Below are 19177 nucleotides of genomic sequence, written 5' to 3' on the forward strand. Positions count from 1 at the left end.
CTGTAACTTTTGCAAAAATCTTTTTATAGCAGCTGATATGTGATCTGAGATAAACTGGAACAGTAAGGAATGAACTGTGGCTGGCTCTTTTATACATGCAAACCAAATTTGTCATACAGCTTCTGATCAGGGGACAGCAGAGCGATGTAAAGATTAGACAGCATTGCCCCAAAGCTATAATATCAATCAAGGGATTTATTTGACAGTTGATTAGTCATTTCTATATGGATTGATAGACACATGTGTCATGGTCTGACTAACCTAATACTGGTACTAAAAGGACAAATACAGGAAGTCCCATAGTCACCATCATAAAAGCCCTATCAGCGTTTCCCCTGCTGCCTTGTAGTAGTCAGTCACAGTTACACTGGATTCCTCTTTCATTTGCCTTTAGAGAACTGTGCCATGCCTGACCTTAACTTTCTAAATGGGGGACTAGCCTCGTTTAAATGAATCATAATTTCAGTAACTGACCATGTGTACTCAAGATGTTATTTGTTAAACACCTCTGGCTTTTTTGTTTGTTTTAATGTATTTATCAAGACCATATTCTAATATCAAGAGAAGAGTAATTTCATTATTTTCCTTTTTCAGTAATAATGCCAAGTGGCAGACCCAGATGGTCTTTTGAGTAAATTTGTTTCAAATGGATCAGTCACCAAAAGTGAGTAATAACCTCAATCAGGAATACATCAACCAAGAATAACCAATTTAACACTAGCAGATGAAATCAAATCATAATGTTGCTGTTTGTTTCAAGCCATAAAACCAATGGACAGTTTGAAAAAAAAATTACCTATCACGTTCAGTAAGTATAAACATCGTTGCATAATGATAAAAACTAAACCAAGATATATTCATAATTTACTGTTTAATTAATAAAATATTTACTTTATTCAATTATTAATTCCCTCGTACATATTTTGAAGGACAACTAACAAAGATGGCATCATTTTATAATTTACATTGTTTTCATCGTCTTTGGAATCCTCTTTATGAGTGAAACTCATTTCTCGTGTCATAAAAGAGATTTCATGATTAAAATGTTCATTAAAAAACAGTGGAAAGTGGCAAGCTAGACCCAGTTTGTTCACTCAATACATTTTTGCTTCAAATAGACAATTCCCCGCCAGCACAATCTTAAGAATGAACACTAAATGAAGAAACCTGAAATGAATCAAAACTGAGTTCATCAAAAGAGAATAGTTTTTTCCTTTTTTTAGCACTATTTTTAAATGAAGCCCATTTGTAGGTCATAAGTATGATTTAATATAACCTCCCATTTGTTTTTGTTTTTTGTCATTTTTAAAGGAAGAATGCAACATGTTGCCCTACTCACTCTGAGTTAACTCTCCAAATAAAAAAAAATAGAAAGGGAAAAAATCCTACATATTTAAAAAACATACAATCCTGTTCATTTTTGTGAGTTAACATCTTCAGTTAGACCCAATTTGTTCCCTAAATGTATTTTTTGTGTGACCTCAAGCAAGGTTAATGGTTCATAAATTCAACAGTAAAAGCATGGAAAACACTGTAAATCCATGAAATGACATAGAAATTAAATAATATCATATTTTAAATACATATCCAAATATACATTGCACCTGCAATCAATTTAGCGGCGTGTTTAAACAATAAAATCATATGACATATTTAGAAATTAAAGTGATAACTTATAGCTGTATTAACTGCTCACTCAAAATATACTCATAATTTGATGGTATCTTTTGATAACATTTATATCCACAACACACAGCCGTGACCTCGGTGGCAGAAGGGTACATGCAGCAGGCGGCCCTCCCCTTTAAACGCGCGCACACACCCCTTTAAACGCGTCACTCGCCCGGCTGGCTGGCTGGCTGGCTGGCTAGTATTTGGCTGAGTGGTGTGTGTGTGTGTGTGTGAGTGTGCGTGTGTGCGGTCGGACTGTGGTTGTGTTTCAGGTCGGGTCGTGTTGATAACGACACACATCGGACGCATTTCGTCGCGGAGAGATGGGAATGTTGCAGACATGGCTGTAAGAGAGATCGCGCTGACGCTCCTGGCCCTGCTCGGGTCCGCGGCTCTCGGTGACGGTAAGTTTCCCTCCGAGCGGCTCTCCGGCTTTTGTCTCGCCGTGTTTTCCTGGACTGGGCATCGCCTGTTGTCGCTCACCGTCATGGCGCTCCGTGTCGGGGATCCGGCTCACCGAGTCTAGCTGGCGTCGACCTCCACAACCACGGTGTTACCGAAAGTCACGTGTTTGTGTGTGTGTTTGTGTGTTTGTGACTCTACGTGTGCCTGCTCCTTATTGAACAAGTAGCTGAAACCACAACAACAACAACAACATGGTGGAGCTAACCTTGGCTAGCTCACTGGATGATGGGCTCTTTTAAAGTTGAATATGGGCCGATAAGTGTGCCTGGTTTTAGAGCTACAAAACTGGATTAAAATCATTTATTATGGTGATTAATAAACCGGCAGCCTCCTGTTGATGCTGTTCTGCTAACATGTTTACCAAACAGTGTCTGGTTGGATTGTGACTCTTTATCAGTGCTGTAGTGCTGTGGTGATGGCAGACTGGTGAGGCATGTGCAGTGTGATCACTTCCAGTCTGGTCACATGTTGTGTGCCCTGGATGGAGCAGAAAGGAGTCCCTGAATGAAGGCCTGGCCTACGTTGTGCATGAAATGTGGGGGTGTTTTTTTGGGGGGTGGGGGGTTTGAGAGTAAACACTGGCAGCTCTCACATTGGTGTCCATTTGTAGGGAGTGAAAAGGCTGCTTAGTGGCCTCCAGCAGAAAATGAATGGTGGCATAGGGTGACAACAGCCGTGCATTCAGCCAACCCAGACAGAAGTCAGAGTTGAAGTCTGGGTTCATTGTGATGGAAATGTGGCAAGTGGGGTCTTTTGAGGCGCCAGTTATGGGGCTGCTTCAGTCTGAATCCTCCCCGTCTGCTGGGGCAGCTGATACCCAGCTCCACACCACCGCCTCAGACAGGCATATGTTGAACTAAACTTGCCTTTTTTTGCTTTTTGTCTGCTCATCTTTTACTTTACTCTAAACCCCCACACCTTTTCATCAAAATTTCGTCATTTTCATTTGAGACACACGCATGTTTTGGGTTGCGCAAACCACCATTTGTTTTTGCCAATTATCCTTTGTCATGTTGCAACTCGTCAATCTACAGATAAACTATGTCATAAAAAAAAACAAGTGCATGTTGTGCTTTAAACGGTTGAGTCATCATTCCAATCATATAAAGATTCCTCCCCCGCTTAGTTTAGATAAGGGTGTAGCACACAAAAGGCCGATCAGTTCTTTTACGGCGTGCTAGGAAAAATGATCACACCTGAATGGTCAGTGTTTGACTGGGTTACTCCAATATTAACAGTGATGTGCGAGTGGAGAGTGGGTTTGGGTGTGTGGCCTGAGCACACAGTGGGTTGACGGTGGGTTTGTCCAGCTGGCGGGGTCCGCTGTTTAAGGGGCCCACAAGTCTGTCTGGAGCCATGGTTTCACACCATATAATGGATTACACCATGCAAGGACTGAAACCAGACAAACCTGAAAGTAGCTGAGCAAGAGTAGACGCCGTAGTATGTTTCTGAGAGAATACGCTTTACTCACAGCTTTGATGAATCTGTCACGTGTTGTTGACTTCATAAGGATTAGGAGTCACTAGTGTTATGGGCATTACATGCCTGTGTGACGCAGCCTGCCTGGGTGCATTGAACACAATAGCAATGTGATATGGGCACTGTCAACCACACTGCCGTGAAGTAGGGCGCGTCCCTCTCTTTCTCCTTTACTCCTGCCCTTCCTAATCTCTATCACTGTAATATAAAAGGCCTGGTACTTTATCAGAACTTAATCTGTAATGTATCTGTGGTCCCACTTCTGCTTTCACTCACTCTCTGCTACCATAAAGTGCCAAATTAAGCTTTAGCATGGGCTGTGTTTTGTTTTTTTTCTCCCCCAGGTGAAAGGAAGGCCTTTGGTTAGATGAGCTCCTGCTATCTCTTGAACTCTGCACACACTTTTAGTAGCCCTTATCGAGACTGTGCCACAGTCTTGTCATTCCCTGATGTGCCTTTGTGTAAAATCAAAGACGGGGTGATTAGAAACAGATAAGTCCCTACTTTCGAACCTGTTCAGGGAACTGCCTGTGCACAGCTAAGCTCTGCTACAGGTGCTGTTTAATGTCAAATTGGATGCAAATGAGTTCAGGTTGATGAAGCATGAGCTAGTCAGATTGGAACATGTGTACACCTGCCCATTAGATCAGAGCCAAGGGAATGTACGGGAAAAGGTTGAAACTGATCAGGTTCAAAGGTGTGTGTGTGTGTGTCTGTAAAGAGAAGAGTTTGGACTGGGGAGGGGTGGGGGTAGTATTTCCAGGCTTAAAGTGGAGAAAGTTGTTTTGTTCCTTAACGTGTAGCAGTTGTCGAGGCGTGTTATTAATAGACAGATCGTTTGGCTGCCGTGTCCCTGCAGCTATAATATTATTAAATCAAGTTGCACATCCTCTGTATAAAATGTCAGGTTATATCCTGGTCCAGACACCGCCTCCTCCTTTTTTTTTTTTATAAAATCTGTGTTTACCAACAGCTTCTATAGTGTGGCACTGAGCCAGTCAGGGTCAAGTCAGGTCTGGGGTGGTCTAGTTTTCCCTCCATAATGGCCAGTGTCGTTAATGACCTCCGGAGGCACAGGGTCCATTATTGCTGCAGCAGACAGCGTAGCCTCTGACTGACCCAGCTCCGCCATTACTGATGTTGGACCGCAAGGGATTACTACTACCACCGCAGAGCCAGCGGTTCAATCTACAGTTGCACACTTATCTATGCTGTTGATTTACTCAGGACGCTTTGTCTTTGTTTTTAAAGGATATATTTTATTTTTGTAGTGTATATGTCAGTGGGATGATGACGTCCTCTTTTTGTGCCATACTTTGAATGTTGTTATTGTCACAGTACACCCAGACAGACCCAGTGGCTATGTGAGTTAATGTCTATAGGGCTGAACCTGACACCCGTCCTCCATTACATGTCTCTTTGTAGAGGTGTTTGATTTATTTTTCTGGCATTGTAGGAAACTAAATTAGACCTGCTCTACCACGTAGTTTCATGCTTGAAGGTGTGCAGCCGACTGATTGGTGTGATCTAGGGAACGGCAGTTGGTAACACATCTTTTGCTTGGGGAATATAGTGTGAGTGTATACTATCTAGTGTTAAAAGTACAATTTAAAGCACTATCTTTCACCTTTCTTGGGCCTTGAATGTTGACATTGACTGAAACAGAACATGGATGTTTTCACCTGGCAGTTAATCATCTTTGCAATAAACTCCGAAAGGCAATGATGCTCTTTTTTTGGGCAGTAAATGTAATTTTATTAAGAGCATATGATTTCAGTATAAAAATGTTACATGAGTCTTTATGGCTGTTCCTGTGTATTTCCTTCATCAACACAGCGTTAAGGCAGGACTCCTTGGATGATGATGATAACCAGAAGAAGTTGTTATGGTGTCAGAACATTATCTGATTATGCATTGTTTGCAAAATAACAGTACATAATCATCTTTTTGGTTTTTCCATTTAGCCATTGTCCTCTTCAATATAAAGTTGTTTTTATTTAATGGTAATCCTTATATCATTCAATTTTTTAAAAAAAAGTTATCTTTTACTGTAGCTAGAGCTGAGTATTTTATTTTTTTATAATGCAGAGTTTCTGCACTGATACTAAATTATCCTTTTTTTCCTGATAGGCCTTAATTTATGATGAGAAAAATAACCGGTTTTGTATAACCCTTTTTTCAGTTTACATGGAAGCCAGATTTCTCCACTGTTAATTTTATCTAAACACAATCTAACATTTACAATAACTTGCCTAAATAACAATCTATTTGGTCAAAGAACATTAACATTTGATGTCAGCTTTTGACACTTCAGGTTCTTTTGGTCTGTACCAAAACATTTAGGTTTGATTTCAGCTGTAACTGTAACCCAAAATTCTTTCAACGGGCATAATTGCTAAGTCCTTGTTCTGCTATTACTCTTGTCACATGGCAGACACATAGGCTCACAGTACTGCAACATACTGGGGCATTATAGTGGAGGTGACATAGACCAGTTTGGGAATTTGAGCAGCAGCAAAAAAAATCCATAGTGAGCCTGTGCTCACACTTGTGTTCCTTTGAACTAATCCAGGGCAGCAGACACAGACAGGATGGGATGTAGCCTGGAGGGTGGTGGTTGGTAGAGATGGTAGATGCAGCCTCAGCCCCAGAGACTTCACTTTAGAATCAGATCAGTAATCTGACCCTGAGATGCAGACAAAGGTAATGACTTTCCTCCTTCCCCTATCATTGATTAGGACACAGTTGTGGGGTGTGTGTGCACCCGTGTGTGTGTGTGTGTTTGCACTCACACTGTCTGGTGGCGTCTGCTTGTCTTGATCAGCTCTTAGTCTGGTATCTGTATGGATTTAATTTCAGCCAGTGCATTTTGGTAATGGTGCTCTGCTCCACACACACACACACACACACACACACACGACTGTCTGCGTCGTTTTAGCTCCCAGAAACCCACGGTGTTTGTGTAATCCTGATGCCCTGCGGTGAGCACGCGTATTTTCCACTGACTCTATCATCTTACCATACTAGAAAGTTCACCTCCTGTTTTTGACTGGCTTGCTGCGCATGAGAAGGTCTGAGCAACACGTATACACTGGCATGCTCAGAGAACAGGGTCATTAAGGTTAATGTGTGAAGGTGTTTGGACTGGGACTATGCTGTGGTTTTTAGTTGGGTCCAAGTTAAGGCGATGCTGGTTGTGGCAACAATGTTTTATTAATCTCTTCCTCACTGTGCCTGCCATTTCCTGTCTCAACACGAACGGAATGATAGGAACTTCACACACTGGCAGCTCAAAGGAGTTACTCTTTGCGCTGTGCTCTCCCCTTTTTCCTCCACTGTTCCCTTTTCCTGTTATTCACCCCCTCCCGCAAGTCAAAGTCTAGACTGGGTTTTAATGATGGTCGCAGCTGGTCACTTGGGCAGACCCCAGGCGCAGCTGGGGGGGTGGGCCCTGTAAGTCCTGCTCACTGCCCCCCTCCCCTCCACATTGTCCTGCCCAACTTGGGACCAGCCCCCATCCTGTCTGGCCCGGAGCAGCCCCCAAACATTGGAGTTGTTACTGTTAATGCTGGTCGGTCCCTTGTGCACCACCCATCCCCCCACACTGCTCCACGCAGAAGTGCGCTCCCCCACTCCACTCCGCTCTTTGTTCGTGCAGGGCCAGTCCAATCCCTCCTCATGTTGTCTTAATCTTCACACAAAGGACCAGTGTAAAGACCACCAATTACGTGGATACAAGAGCAGAGTTCACTCCAAAAACCGCATACACCCGGGCTCTACTCAGATCCATGTGTATCTAGGCTTGATATTATTCCTTCAAGTCTAGCTTTGTAACACTTCTGCTCCGAATTCAGTGAGATATGCAGAGCACTGTGCAAACAACATGGCATTTTGGTAAATGCCAGTGGGTTCTTTCTTACACATTGTTTGAATTAGTTATGTACTGGTGCACTGTCTTGCTTGAAATTCATTTCAATTTAATTTTTTTTAGATCTTAGTTTCACATTGTGTCATCTTTTGTAAAAATCTGGTCACGGCCTGGGTGATATAATTTATTCTGTGAGGTCACAGCGATTTGACAGCCGTTAGAGGTTTCCCTTTTAATGTTTCTTTTTTTATCGGTTGTAATGGGAAATGTTGCAGGGCAACGTTGTATTCAACAAGCAGGACTGTTTAATGTCAGTATTGAATGTTTGCTTCAACATGATGAATGACCTTAATTTGTTAGGTATTTGGGTAACTGATTCGGGTTATTTTATCTATAAATGGTTTCCATCCCTGCCAATATATAAAATGACAATCTGTCATGGCCACCCGTAGTGTTGACTCTTGTTTGTGTGGAAGCAGACTACATATGGCATTTCCACAAGGTAGCCTTTAACGACAGGGAAGACTAACCACGAACCAAACTCTTGGTAGACCACAAACCATCCGTGGCAGACTCATGAAGGGAATTTGTGTGTTTTTTAGCCATGTTTGGTTTCCTTCCTGAGCCTCTGTCTGTAAGTCTGTGCACCATCTGTCTTACACCACACAGTCTCCATGATGGATGCGCCAGCTCATTTCAGATCATGGTCTTCTTATCAGATCGCTGTTGTTGTTAATGTTGCTGAATATCTGTGCTGTGTGTATTTTAGTAGCCTTCTGTTTGATTCTAATGAGAGAAATGAGGGACATCAGATCAAACTGTGTGGCTGTAATTTGAGTGAGTTGAGGTGAACAATTTGTCTCAAAATGTATATTTTTCTTTTTTAAATGTCACTCATACTTTGAGGATGGGTTAGTCAAAATGGCTCCTGTCTGGACTCACTAGCTGATTGATTTCTTTCACTGAGAAGCAGAAAACATCAAGCCTACAAAAGTGGGCGGCTTAATGGAAGAAAGGTTTCAAGATGTCTGTATTTAATGATTGATATAGAACATCTTCCAGCCTTCTAACCTACAGCTGCTACTCCTGTCATCTGTTTTATTTGGAAAAAACATTTGCTCCATTAATGCAGCAGATTAGTGTGATGTGGCACACAGCTTGTTTTTCTCTCTTTATCAGGCCCAGCCTGCTTCACCTCTGTGTAATCTGCAGGAAATTCCATCTGCATGCGAACTGTGGTTAATTTGGACGCACTCCACCAAGAGTTCCTGCCACTTTCCCGCTCACCTCCAGGAGAGCAACACACACACGCAAACACCAAACGGATGACAAAATGTTACTGAAACAAGTGTTCTACATTTCCAGTAACCACTCAGTGGACATGCATAGACACATCATCATACTCTACATGCAAAAAATGCTCCCACACAACCCAACCTCCCAGAATCCAGTTTAGTGAAAACCATTCCTATGACACCGTGTTTGTGGTTTTGGCCACTTGGGTTTAGGCTGATGGCACAATCGGTTGATCACTCATTCTGGGTATTTTTCTAAAGAACTGAACAAAAGCTTAATCATGCGACGACTCTGTAGGTTCAAGAATGTACTGAAATCTGCTGACACCTTTTTGACATACACCCAAGTTGGAACAAACAGGGGAGATGAGTGAGCTCATCTGGTCAAAGAAAGCCCTCAGGATAAGACACAGAGGATTAGTGGAAGCTTGCCACTCTTAAAATCTTTTCTTTTCTCTTGTCCAGATATTGTCAGTGGTCCAACCGCTGCTGAGCCTCCTCTTTTTGAGGGGGAATAAGGATTTGAATTCCTCTCTGCTTTGTGTCTCCTCCTGTGTTGTTGTTTTTGTCGGTAAGATGGTCTTGTCAGCGCCAAGTCCAGTGTTTTTTGTCTTGTGTGTGCTAGTTTTTTTGTTTTATTTTGTTTTGTGACCAAGAATCAGCTATTGGTCTGTCACGCCTCACTAACAGCCCTGTTTTCAGTCAGACGGTTCGTCATTTACGACTGACAGAGGTTCAGTAAGGCCGAACTGCTTCCCAGTGTTTTTTCCCATGTGAAAACTAGTCTCATCTAGCCTTGCCGGATCTTGCTTTGCACTCTCTTTGGTAGAAAACCTTGGAAGTAGCCTTTCGAGCTGACCTTACTCTAAATGAGAAGCATGTGTACTATGACTCAAAATCACATTCATTCCAAATCTAATCAGTTTGCAGTTTCTTGCTCTGGGATGGCCCAACCAACTCTGGCTCTGTTTCAGCTGTTGAAGATTTGTATGGGCTTTCTGGCACTGACCTCTTTTGATTGTGTAAATGGACCACTGTAGTTTTATTATGGCGACGGCAGGAGTACCATTGTGTCCTCTTTTAATAGGTCCCTTCGCAGGAGTGTGCTGTGTTCAATAAAACTCCTGTCTCATTAGCTTAAACAGTGGCAGCTCTCTTTTTCAGTGTGAGAGAGACGCAGGAGAGGAATGGAGCCGATTGCTGCATTGGGGATTTGGCAGGAGCCCTCTTGTTGGGTTTCACTTTGTCTGTCCCACTGGGCAGGTCTGTCTCCACCCTGCGTGTTTGGGTTCATCTGCAGTGAAGGATCTGATTTCAGGGCCGCCGGGGCCGTCTGGCTGCTGCGGCTAAATTCCAAGCTCTGTGTCTGCATGTCACAAAATGCCCACAACTGAATAGGACACTTAAATCTCTAGATCCTGTGGTGAAACTGTGGGGTTAGCTTGCCCCCTGCTGGACACAATTGGGGAGTGAAATAGATTTTTAAACCCTGATGGCTCTATCTGATGAATTGATATTTACTTCACTCTCTCTGTCCTTTCTTGCAGCTTTACGTTGCAACTGCACAAACTGTGAGAAGACTGGCTTTGAGTGTGAAACGGATGGCGCCTGCATGGCCTCCACCTCCTACATCCAGGGGAAGGAGCAACACGTACGCATCTGTATCAACCGGGACAACCTGGTCCCCCCTGGACAACCTTTCTACTGTCTGAGCGCTGAAGGCCTGCTCAACACACATTGCTGCTATGTAGATTACTGCAACAGTATTGAAGTCCCTGGTGAGGCACAGTCATCAAACATCAGAGCTCTTTCAGTTCAACAGCGGCACTGTTTCAATTTAAAGTAACCGCCTCTGCTTCTCTGTCTCTTTCGTTCTTTGCTTTCTTAGTCCCAACAAAGGGTGGGGACGGGTCTGGCTCAGGGAACTCCTGGGGGCCGGTGGAGCTGGTGGCGGTCATCGCAGGGCCGGTGTTCCTCCTCTGTGTGCTGCTGATGGTCGGCGTGTTCCTGTTCCAATATCACCAGAGGGCCTATAGCCACAGGCAACGGCTGGAGGTCGAGGACCCATCCTGTGACCATCTGTACTTGGCTAAGGACAAGACCCTGCAGGACCTCATCTATGACATGTCCACCTCCGGATCAGGCTCTGGTAAGTGCAAGCGGCGCTCTGATGTGACATACTAATGCAATGAAGCGTTTGGAATACGCATTTTCTCAAATGCCTGTGTCCTTTTTTTATCAGCAAGAACATTTGCACAACAATCTTTTGTGTCACTTTATAAATATCCAAATTAATGACTATTTAATTGCAACAGTCAGGGAAAATTATCCTGACCTAGAAATTGCTGAGGATACCACATCCACGCATACAAAACAAGCCCACGGGGAAGGTTGGCTCATGTTTTGTTTGTCTCTCTACTGCCCCCTGCAGGTTTGCCCCTGTTTGTGCAGCGGACGGTGGCTCGGACCATTGTGCTGCAGGAGATAATTGGGAAGGGTCGTTTCGGTGAGGTGTGGAGAGGGAAGTGGAGAGGAGGAGATGTGGCGGTGAAGATCTTCTCATCCAGAGAGGAGCGCTCCTGGTTCAGAGAGGCTGAGATCTACCAGACAATCATGCTGCGCCATGAAAACATCTTAGGATTCATTGCAGCAGACAATAAAGGTGAGGATGTTTGTGGGCTGTGTCTCGATGTGGACTATTTAAATGCACATTTTAGGCATTTATCGAAAATATACAATTAAAACATCATTGTTACGAGTAAGTAAGAATAGGAATAAGTTAATTGCGTGATCTCTAACAATTTTTTGCTCTTTTTCAGACAATGGTACATGGACTCAGCTCTGGCTTGTGTCAGACTATCATGAGCATGGCTCTCTTTTTGATTATCTTAACCGCTACTCTGTCACCATCGAGGGCATGATCAAACTGGCACTGTCGGCTGCCAGCGGCCTGGCACACTTACACATGGAGATCCTCGGCACTCAGGGTGAGATCATCTGTCACTTTAAGCACGCATAAAATTAATAAACTAACTAGAAAGGTGCACTTCATAGAGTGCAGATCTCTGCCAGGTGTGTCTGCAACAACCACTGCTTTATTGATGTGAACCAACCCACTATTGGCTTAGCGATCAGCCTTAACACCAGTGTGTTGTAACACGTCATCAAACAAGCGGTGATGTATGCAGGCAATCGGCTCGAAGTCATCTTATAAAACACCTCACCCAGTCATGCTGAATAAAAATTAAACTCATCAAGCTGGCCGACTGCATGGCAGCTGCTGAGCGGTGAGGGGTACAGTAGTGCGGGTATAGTTAGTTATGTTGGCCAAATACGCCTTACAAAACCAAAAAGCGAGCTACAGAGCAGCGGCTGAGAGGTATGCAGGCAATACAAGGTGTTTTGAGAAAGTGTGACTAACAGCAACCATAGGAGTTCCTAGAGTTTGCAGCCATAACTAGGCATCCAAAATATTCTGTAGTTTACTTCAACAAAATGAGAGATTAGCTGCAGTCAGACATAGAGGTGCACACTCAATCACTCACTCACTCCCACATGCAGGCACCCAATGTGACTAAACCCATGATCCTTCTGGCCGAGATGATGATGATAATAATAATAATAATCACAGCGGGGACTTGAAAGTTAAGTCAAGTCATAGCAAGCAGTTGCTATTTCTGCTGAGCTCTTGATGCAAATGTAATGATGTGTTGTCTGTTCTCCTGCAGGTAAGCCTGGCATTGCTCACCGAGACCTCAAGTCTAAAAATATCCTTGTTAAGAAGAACGGCATGTGTGCCATAGCTGACCTCGGCCTGGCAGTCCGCCACGAGTCCATCACAGACACAATCGATATAGCGCCGAACCAACGCGTAGGCACTAAGAGGTAAATGTTTCCAGTCATTTAGTCAAAAGCACACAAATGGATGTTTACATAATGTTTCTTTAAAGGCTAAGTCTAGCTACATTGTGTATTTTTCTTATTGTCTACTAATCCCATGAGAAGTTCACATTATTGAGCCACACTATTGAACTGTCTGACATGTTCCTTCATAACAATGACTGCTCACTGTAGAAAAAGCCCGACTTTCAACACTGTCCTGCTGCTGTAAATTAATTAACCTAACAAAATAATACTATCTATTTGGGAGCCATTTTTCAATCTTCAGCAAATCCCAATGAGCTTGAGGTAGAAAAGTCAGAAAGTAGTGAGAGACGCATTGTTGCTGTTTATCTTTTAATAACAAAGATATAGAATGTCACCAGCCATGGGCGTTTTTTAAATCAATGGAAATCAATAAAAATACATTTTGATGAATTATTCTGAAATAAATTAAATTACTGTTATTAAAAAAAATGTTTTATCTCAAAACATTACAATGACTACAGACTATTCACTAATCTTAGTTAATATCGGTTTCCTTTGCGTTTCATTGATTCTATCACTCTTTATTCACCTTCAGGTATATGGCTCCAGAAGTCCTGGACGAAACCATCAACATGAAGCACTTTGATTCCTTCAAGTGTGCTGACATATACGCGCTGGGCCTTGTGTACTGGGAGGTAGCGCGCCGCTGCAATGCAGGAGGTAAGACCATTTACGGCAGCTGATTGAGGGGGGGGAATGTTACTTATATAAATTAAATTGTCAAATGAACAGGAGCATGAAACTAGCGACTGATGAGGCTTCCTCATTGTGAACTGCAGGTATCCACGAGGAGTACCAGCTGCCCTACTTCGACCTCGTACCCTCTGACCCCTCCATAGAGGAAATGAGGAAGGTGGTGTGTGACCAGAAACTGAGGCCAAATGTGCCCAACTGGTGGCAGAGCTACGAGGTATTACACACAGAATGTACACTTTACACCAACAGCGAAACCTTTTCTAAAACTACATTTAGTTGCTGCATATAAAATCAGTTGGGCATTTTCAAGTTAAGCAGTACTGGACGTCCTGGCAGCTAATTTCTAATTCATTGTTGGCGGAGAGAATTAAATGCATCGTGTTATTTAATCCCATTGTTATTATTTTGTTATTCCAAGGTGTTAAATTGTCCCATTTCCTACATCCCGAGTTCTTGTATCCTTTCAGAATAGTGCAGGGCTCAACATTTAAAATTGATACTATGCACAGGTCTAATTTTCCTAATGTTGTTCCCAAAAAATGTAAGTGTTTATTTTTTTCCAGAGATATCAAACTGATCAGGCTGCATTTTACAGGAAATATTAATGCAATAATGGACAATACATATAGATCACTACCATTTGATTAAATAGTGCCAGTGTTGGGGGGAAAAAACAGAAATTATTGTTATCAGTTAGCTTTGATAGTTGGCGTCAATGTTTTCAAGTGTTTTGGACTAAAACAATTTTTTTGTAAATCTAACCTATGTGCCCTTTCCTGCAGTCGCTGCGTGTGATGGGTAAGATCATGAGGGAGTGCTGGTACGCCAACGGAGCAGCCAGACTGACGGCCCTGCGCATCAAGAAGACCCTGTCTCAGCTCAGCGTGGAGGAGGACGTCAAGATGTGAGCGCCGCAAAAAAGGTGTGCTGGAGACGCACAACCAGACCACACTCCCATAGGAAACGAACACTAAAGACAGACTGCAAATGAAAACCCTGCCAGTTTTAAAGCCACACTCCAAGTTGTGACGAGGCCTACCTCACCTTTTTAGCCAAAACTACTGAGAGTCATCCTCCCCCTTTTGACTGTACTCTCCCCCCCGCCTCCCTTTGTTCCCCGTGTCTCCTCCCCGTTCTCTTCGAAATCCCCTTCTCCATGGGCCACAACAATACAGCACTAACACTGTTAATATCATCACAATCAACCTTTTTTTTCTTTCTTATCATTTCCCATGGCAGGAATTACTACTATTCTACAGTGACAGGATTTTTATTTTGTTTGATCTTTCTTACCTCTCTGAAATATGTCCCACGACGGACTAACTTGACCAGAAGAGTCGAGAATGTTTCATTTTTTTAAGAATAACACTGGCCATGCAGCATCGCAATATGTTGCTGTGAGTGTGTGTGTGTGTTTCTAAGGGGGGGGGAGAGGCTGAAGCAGTGTTTGTAGTTGTGTGTAAAAGGTGTCTGGACTACTAGCATGTTTCTAAGACACTAAGATGTCCTCTGGTATAGGCTGTAGCTCATTAGACAAATCCAGTAATGGGACATTTAAGCATGAACACCCAGATTTTGCTTTTTTTAATCCCTCACTTGAAAACCTTCAAATAGAAACGAGATGCACTCAACTGTAGCTTCCTCTTCATGTGTTTCACCTGCAGGTATCACATAACTCCAATGTGGTCCGGTCCTGTTGTTAGTTTAAAATGTGACGGGGATAATGTTTGGGATGGTTTTATTTTTTTATTTATTTGTCAATAGTTTTTATTTCATATTGATGAACACTGTGAGAAGAGATGTGACAAGCCAGAGTATAATATGATATAAAAATTAATGTTGTAGTTCAGTCCAAGTCTTCACCATCTTTTAGACTTTTAAGATTAAGGGGGTTGTTGCATTCATTTCACCAAGAACCTGAGCGCAAATATGGATGTAGCCATAACCCCCTGTTTGTGACGGGCGATAACATCGTGCACACTGAGCAAATAAGAGGCGTATGAAATGGCAATGAAAAATACTTATTTTCTTTTTTTTGAATATATTTTTGTGTTTTGTGTAAAGACATCATGATGGGTGTTTTCTTTTGACATTAGACACTACTGATGATGGGTACATATGATTTGTATATAAAACATGCATTTCTTTCCTTTTTAAATCTGAGCAGTGATTTTGCTTTAACGGTACTCTCAGAGGTCTGTTTGTTTTGATTTGTCCGCATGGTTTCTAACTGTGCCAGGAAATAGACTGTCATCTGCAGGAATTTGTTTTTAAACTTGATCCTCTCATGGCAATTTGGTGGTACTACTGATCCCAGATCCTTTTGCTGCAACCTGTTTATTATTATTATTATTATTATTATTATTATGTATAATTGTTGGAATTGCTTGTTGAGTTCTTTTCAGAGTTTCGTAATGCAGATCTGTTTCTACATAATGTCCTCTAGGGTGACATCTCCTTCTCATTGACACTGGAATATTTAGGAGCCTCATAATGAATTCTGATACTGCCAATGGCTTTTTATTCAGAAATAAAGACAGCTGCTGACAGTTCACACACAGGGAACATACATGTGAAAAGTAGTTTTACATTTTACCCTCAAAAGACTGACATGCTGTAAAGTTAAACTGCATGTTTTCATTCTACTTTGTCGTTCTGCAGCTTTGAGTCTGTCTGCAGACAAATCTATGAAAGTATTACACTGACAGTTGTCACCGTAGGGCTCTGCACTGTTATGTCCACATGGGCTTTAGTTAATGTCGGTTATGTCATCACTTGATCCAGAGTCCCTGTGTCATGATAGAATCCCATTTTGCATGCTGTCTCAAACACTGGGTCCTCTGCACTGAGGTAGATAAACTTAAGACTTGTCTTTTCCCTGTCCCTACCTGTTGTTTTCTTTGCTCCTTTTTTGATTGGGTCGTTGGCTGTGTACCCCAGAAATGTTGCTGCTACTGTTAACATGGGTGGAAGTTCAGCAGGCAGACCGGAGAAGGAGAGCTGGGAGAGAAAATAGGGAGACTGCTGTCAGTTGAACCAAAATTGTCAAAACACTCCTGTCCATGTTTGGTTTTGTTGCCATGGGTATATGACCATCAGACATCCTGTTCATAAGTATACTTCAAGATTTTCAAAAATCATGTTGTGCAAATCTTTTCAGAATTAGTTGAAAAGTGTATATAGATGATATACAATAAATTCCTCTTTTTCTTATCTGTGTCTTCAACTGTGGTGCTCATTCAAGATGTCATGCAGTGTGTTCTTTGTCAATCTCTGTTCCAGTTATAGAAAGTTAACATGCAAACAGGGAAAATGATAACATAACAAAAAATGTCCAATCAGTGCTGATGGTTAATCCACTGAGATAAAGCGTCAAGTTCGTTACAAGCTCTCTAACTCCAAAAACACACCATGCAGCATCACAGAGCATCCTGCTGTGAGCTGCTGTGCAATGTCTGTGGAAATTTGCAGCAGCTGCTCCAAATTCAGCAAGCTGCAGTTTTTCTGATTCTGAGCCACACTAAAGTTGGGAAAACCATTTTAATAGTACATATGTGTAATAGATAAGCATAGCGACTGCCCTCTACAGGTTGAAACCCGGCTGTTGATATTTTGTTTTGTAACTTGCTGATCTGGAGTCAGGTGCCGTGTAGAGCGCTGCAGGGATGAGTACTAATACCCGGACAGGATTTAGCATTTTTGCACTTCCAGTTACCTCATCAAGTCAATTTTCGGAACTGGTTTTTGGTTAATGTCTGAAATAAGGTCTGTGATTAACAGAAGCCTAAGATATTTTTTGGTTTTTTTTCAAAGACATAAAATATGTTGGTATGTATTCATATGTGAATTATGAAGATATTAAGATTTTATGGTGATTTGCATATCTTTTTCATAGCCACATAATAGGCATATAGGATTCTGGGGTTTAAAAGGGAGGTTATATTTTATCCAAATGGATGTTTAGGTAGTCACAAAACAGACATGAGGTACCTGACCCAAAGTTTGGTAATCATTGTAATTACAGTCATTTTCTCGAAGTTTAGTTGTTTGAGACAAGTTGACCACAACGATAAGAGTGGCTAAATCAGAATACCAAACTTCATCACGCCCGCTAGTCTGACTAGTCTGCATTTACAGACATGTTGTGTTTACGCCATGACCATGGGCTAGCTGGTTTAAAGCAAAACACTGCATTCACGCCTCAAGGGATACGTGAAGATAATCTTGCTGAACAAAATCTGAGAACCATAAATTAGTGTTTGCCACAGAGCATTTTCTGCAAAAATCCAAAATCCTATGGAAAAATCCCATTGGCTTCTCTGTCAATGGAACCAATGCGATGCAAACTTCTGGGAATGACTGACAATAATTCATCATCCCTGCACCACTCTGTTGTTTACATATGTCTACTAGCTCTCAACCTTAAGAATGAATAAATATGCATTCGAACCAGAAAGGAAATAATCGACAGGACATCATAAGGTGAATAAAACAAAGGTATTTTTTTCAGTTTCTCTCTTACACCTTACAAATTGAAAGGCTTAGCCGTTGATTGCCTTCTTAACTTAACTCATAAGCACTTATATCAAACTGGACATAAACCAAAATACATCTCAGTTAGTCTTTCCACTGTTCAGCAATCAGCAGCTGTGATTTGGTCGACATAAATCCATAATTCTTCGAGTAAAGATGTGAAAGTATGACAGCTCGACATGCTGTTTTTGACCGCGTCTCTCTGCGTAACTGAGCTCTGACTCGAGGCCGCGACTCGTTGGCGACTCTCACCCATCATTTGGAGACAGACCATTAAATGGGCAAATTACAATGCGAAAAAAAAGCAGCACCATCACCCTTCTGGTCTTAGTTGTCTATTTTCTAGTGTATTTTTGCAACTCCTGAAGAAGGTCTCCAGAACACTTCTGTCCCAGTGAGGAGGACAACTTTCATACATAGTAGCTGTCCTCCAACGATGAACCTGAATGTAAGAAAAATGATGTGAAAATAGACATACTCCCCTGAAAGTACAGTAAACTTGAACTCCACTTTAATGCTCAAATGCAAATTAGATTTGCCACTGAAAGCAAATGTTTTTTTGCCCCTTTGCTCGCATTGAATGGAAGTGAATGAGAGGCGATTGTTCATTTTTCACAGGTGTGACTGTGCCTTAACTCACATAGATATAGATGTAGATAATTGGCTCTAAACAGGTGTTGCTTTCTGTAATCATTCCTGTTGTACACCTGACCATTTCAAATATACTCCACTAATTTAGCATTGCACCTTTACAACAATCGTCTGACAGTAAAAGATATCCCTAATGAAACACGGCCTCCATCAGCTAGGTCTGAGATCACTTCTAACTGACTCCATACTACCAGATTTTTTAACATTTGCATATTGTGAAATCAAACACTGATCAGCTGGTTTAACCTGGATGCTATAAATGTCAATGCCTTGACAACATTCTTAACTCATGGTTCACTTACTAATTTTTTTCCCCCAGAGCTTTCAGCATTTAATGGATGGTTAAGCTCTCCCTACGAAATACAACTACCTGCTATCACATGACCAAATTTCCATTATTAAGTCAGGTGACAACGGAACCATCTCCATAACAACCGGTCAAACTCAATCCACTTGTTGATGATATGAGATGTGACAGAAAGCTCCAAAAGTTATCAGATAAGTAGAGCTTTAATGTTTGAAAATAAAATACTATTTCAGGCTAAATATCAATGTTGCATTCATTTGGATTTAATAAAAAGTAAAAATA

The 19177-nt window shown here is 42.0% G+C and overlaps 1 protein-coding gene across 1 annotated transcript; it reads left to right on the forward strand.

Moving 5' to 3' along the window:
- The first annotated feature begins 1868 nt into the window (after positions 1-1868).
- acvr1ba (activin A receptor type 1Ba) lies at positions 1869-16600 on the forward strand. The gene is made up of 9 exons (XM_054608742.1): positions 1869-2075; positions 10329-10559; positions 10670-10930; positions 11213-11443; positions 11601-11768; positions 12510-12666; positions 13244-13368; positions 13488-13618; positions 14187-16600. The coding sequence occupies exons 1-9, from the start codon at positions 2012-2014 to the stop codon at positions 14310-14312; spliced, it is 1494 nt and encodes a 497-aa protein (XP_054464717.1). The 5' UTR covers positions 1869-2011; the 3' UTR covers positions 14313-16600.
- Positions 16601-19177: the final 2577 nt, after the last annotated feature.

The sequence above is a fragment of the Anoplopoma fimbria genome, chromosome 12 (assembly GCF_027596085.1).
Source record: "Anoplopoma fimbria isolate UVic2021 breed Golden Eagle Sablefish chromosome 12, Afim_UVic_2022, whole genome shotgun sequence".
Classification (NCBI taxonomy): Eukaryota; Metazoa; Chordata; class Actinopteri; order Perciformes; family Anoplopomatidae; genus Anoplopoma; species Anoplopoma fimbria.

Coding starts and splice junctions, on each gene's coding strand:
- acvr1ba (XM_054608742.1), top strand. CDS start 2,012: ATGGCTGTAAGAGAGATCGCGCTGACGCTCCTGGCCCTGCTCGGGTCC. Junction 10,560..10,669: donor CAACAGTATTGAAGTCCCTG/GTGAGGCACAGT, acceptor TTGCTTTCTTAG/TCCCAACAAAGGGTGGGGAC. Junction 13,369..13,487: donor GCGCCGCTGCAATGCAGGAG/GTAAGACCATTT, acceptor TGTGAACTGCAG/GTATCCACGAGGAGTACCAG.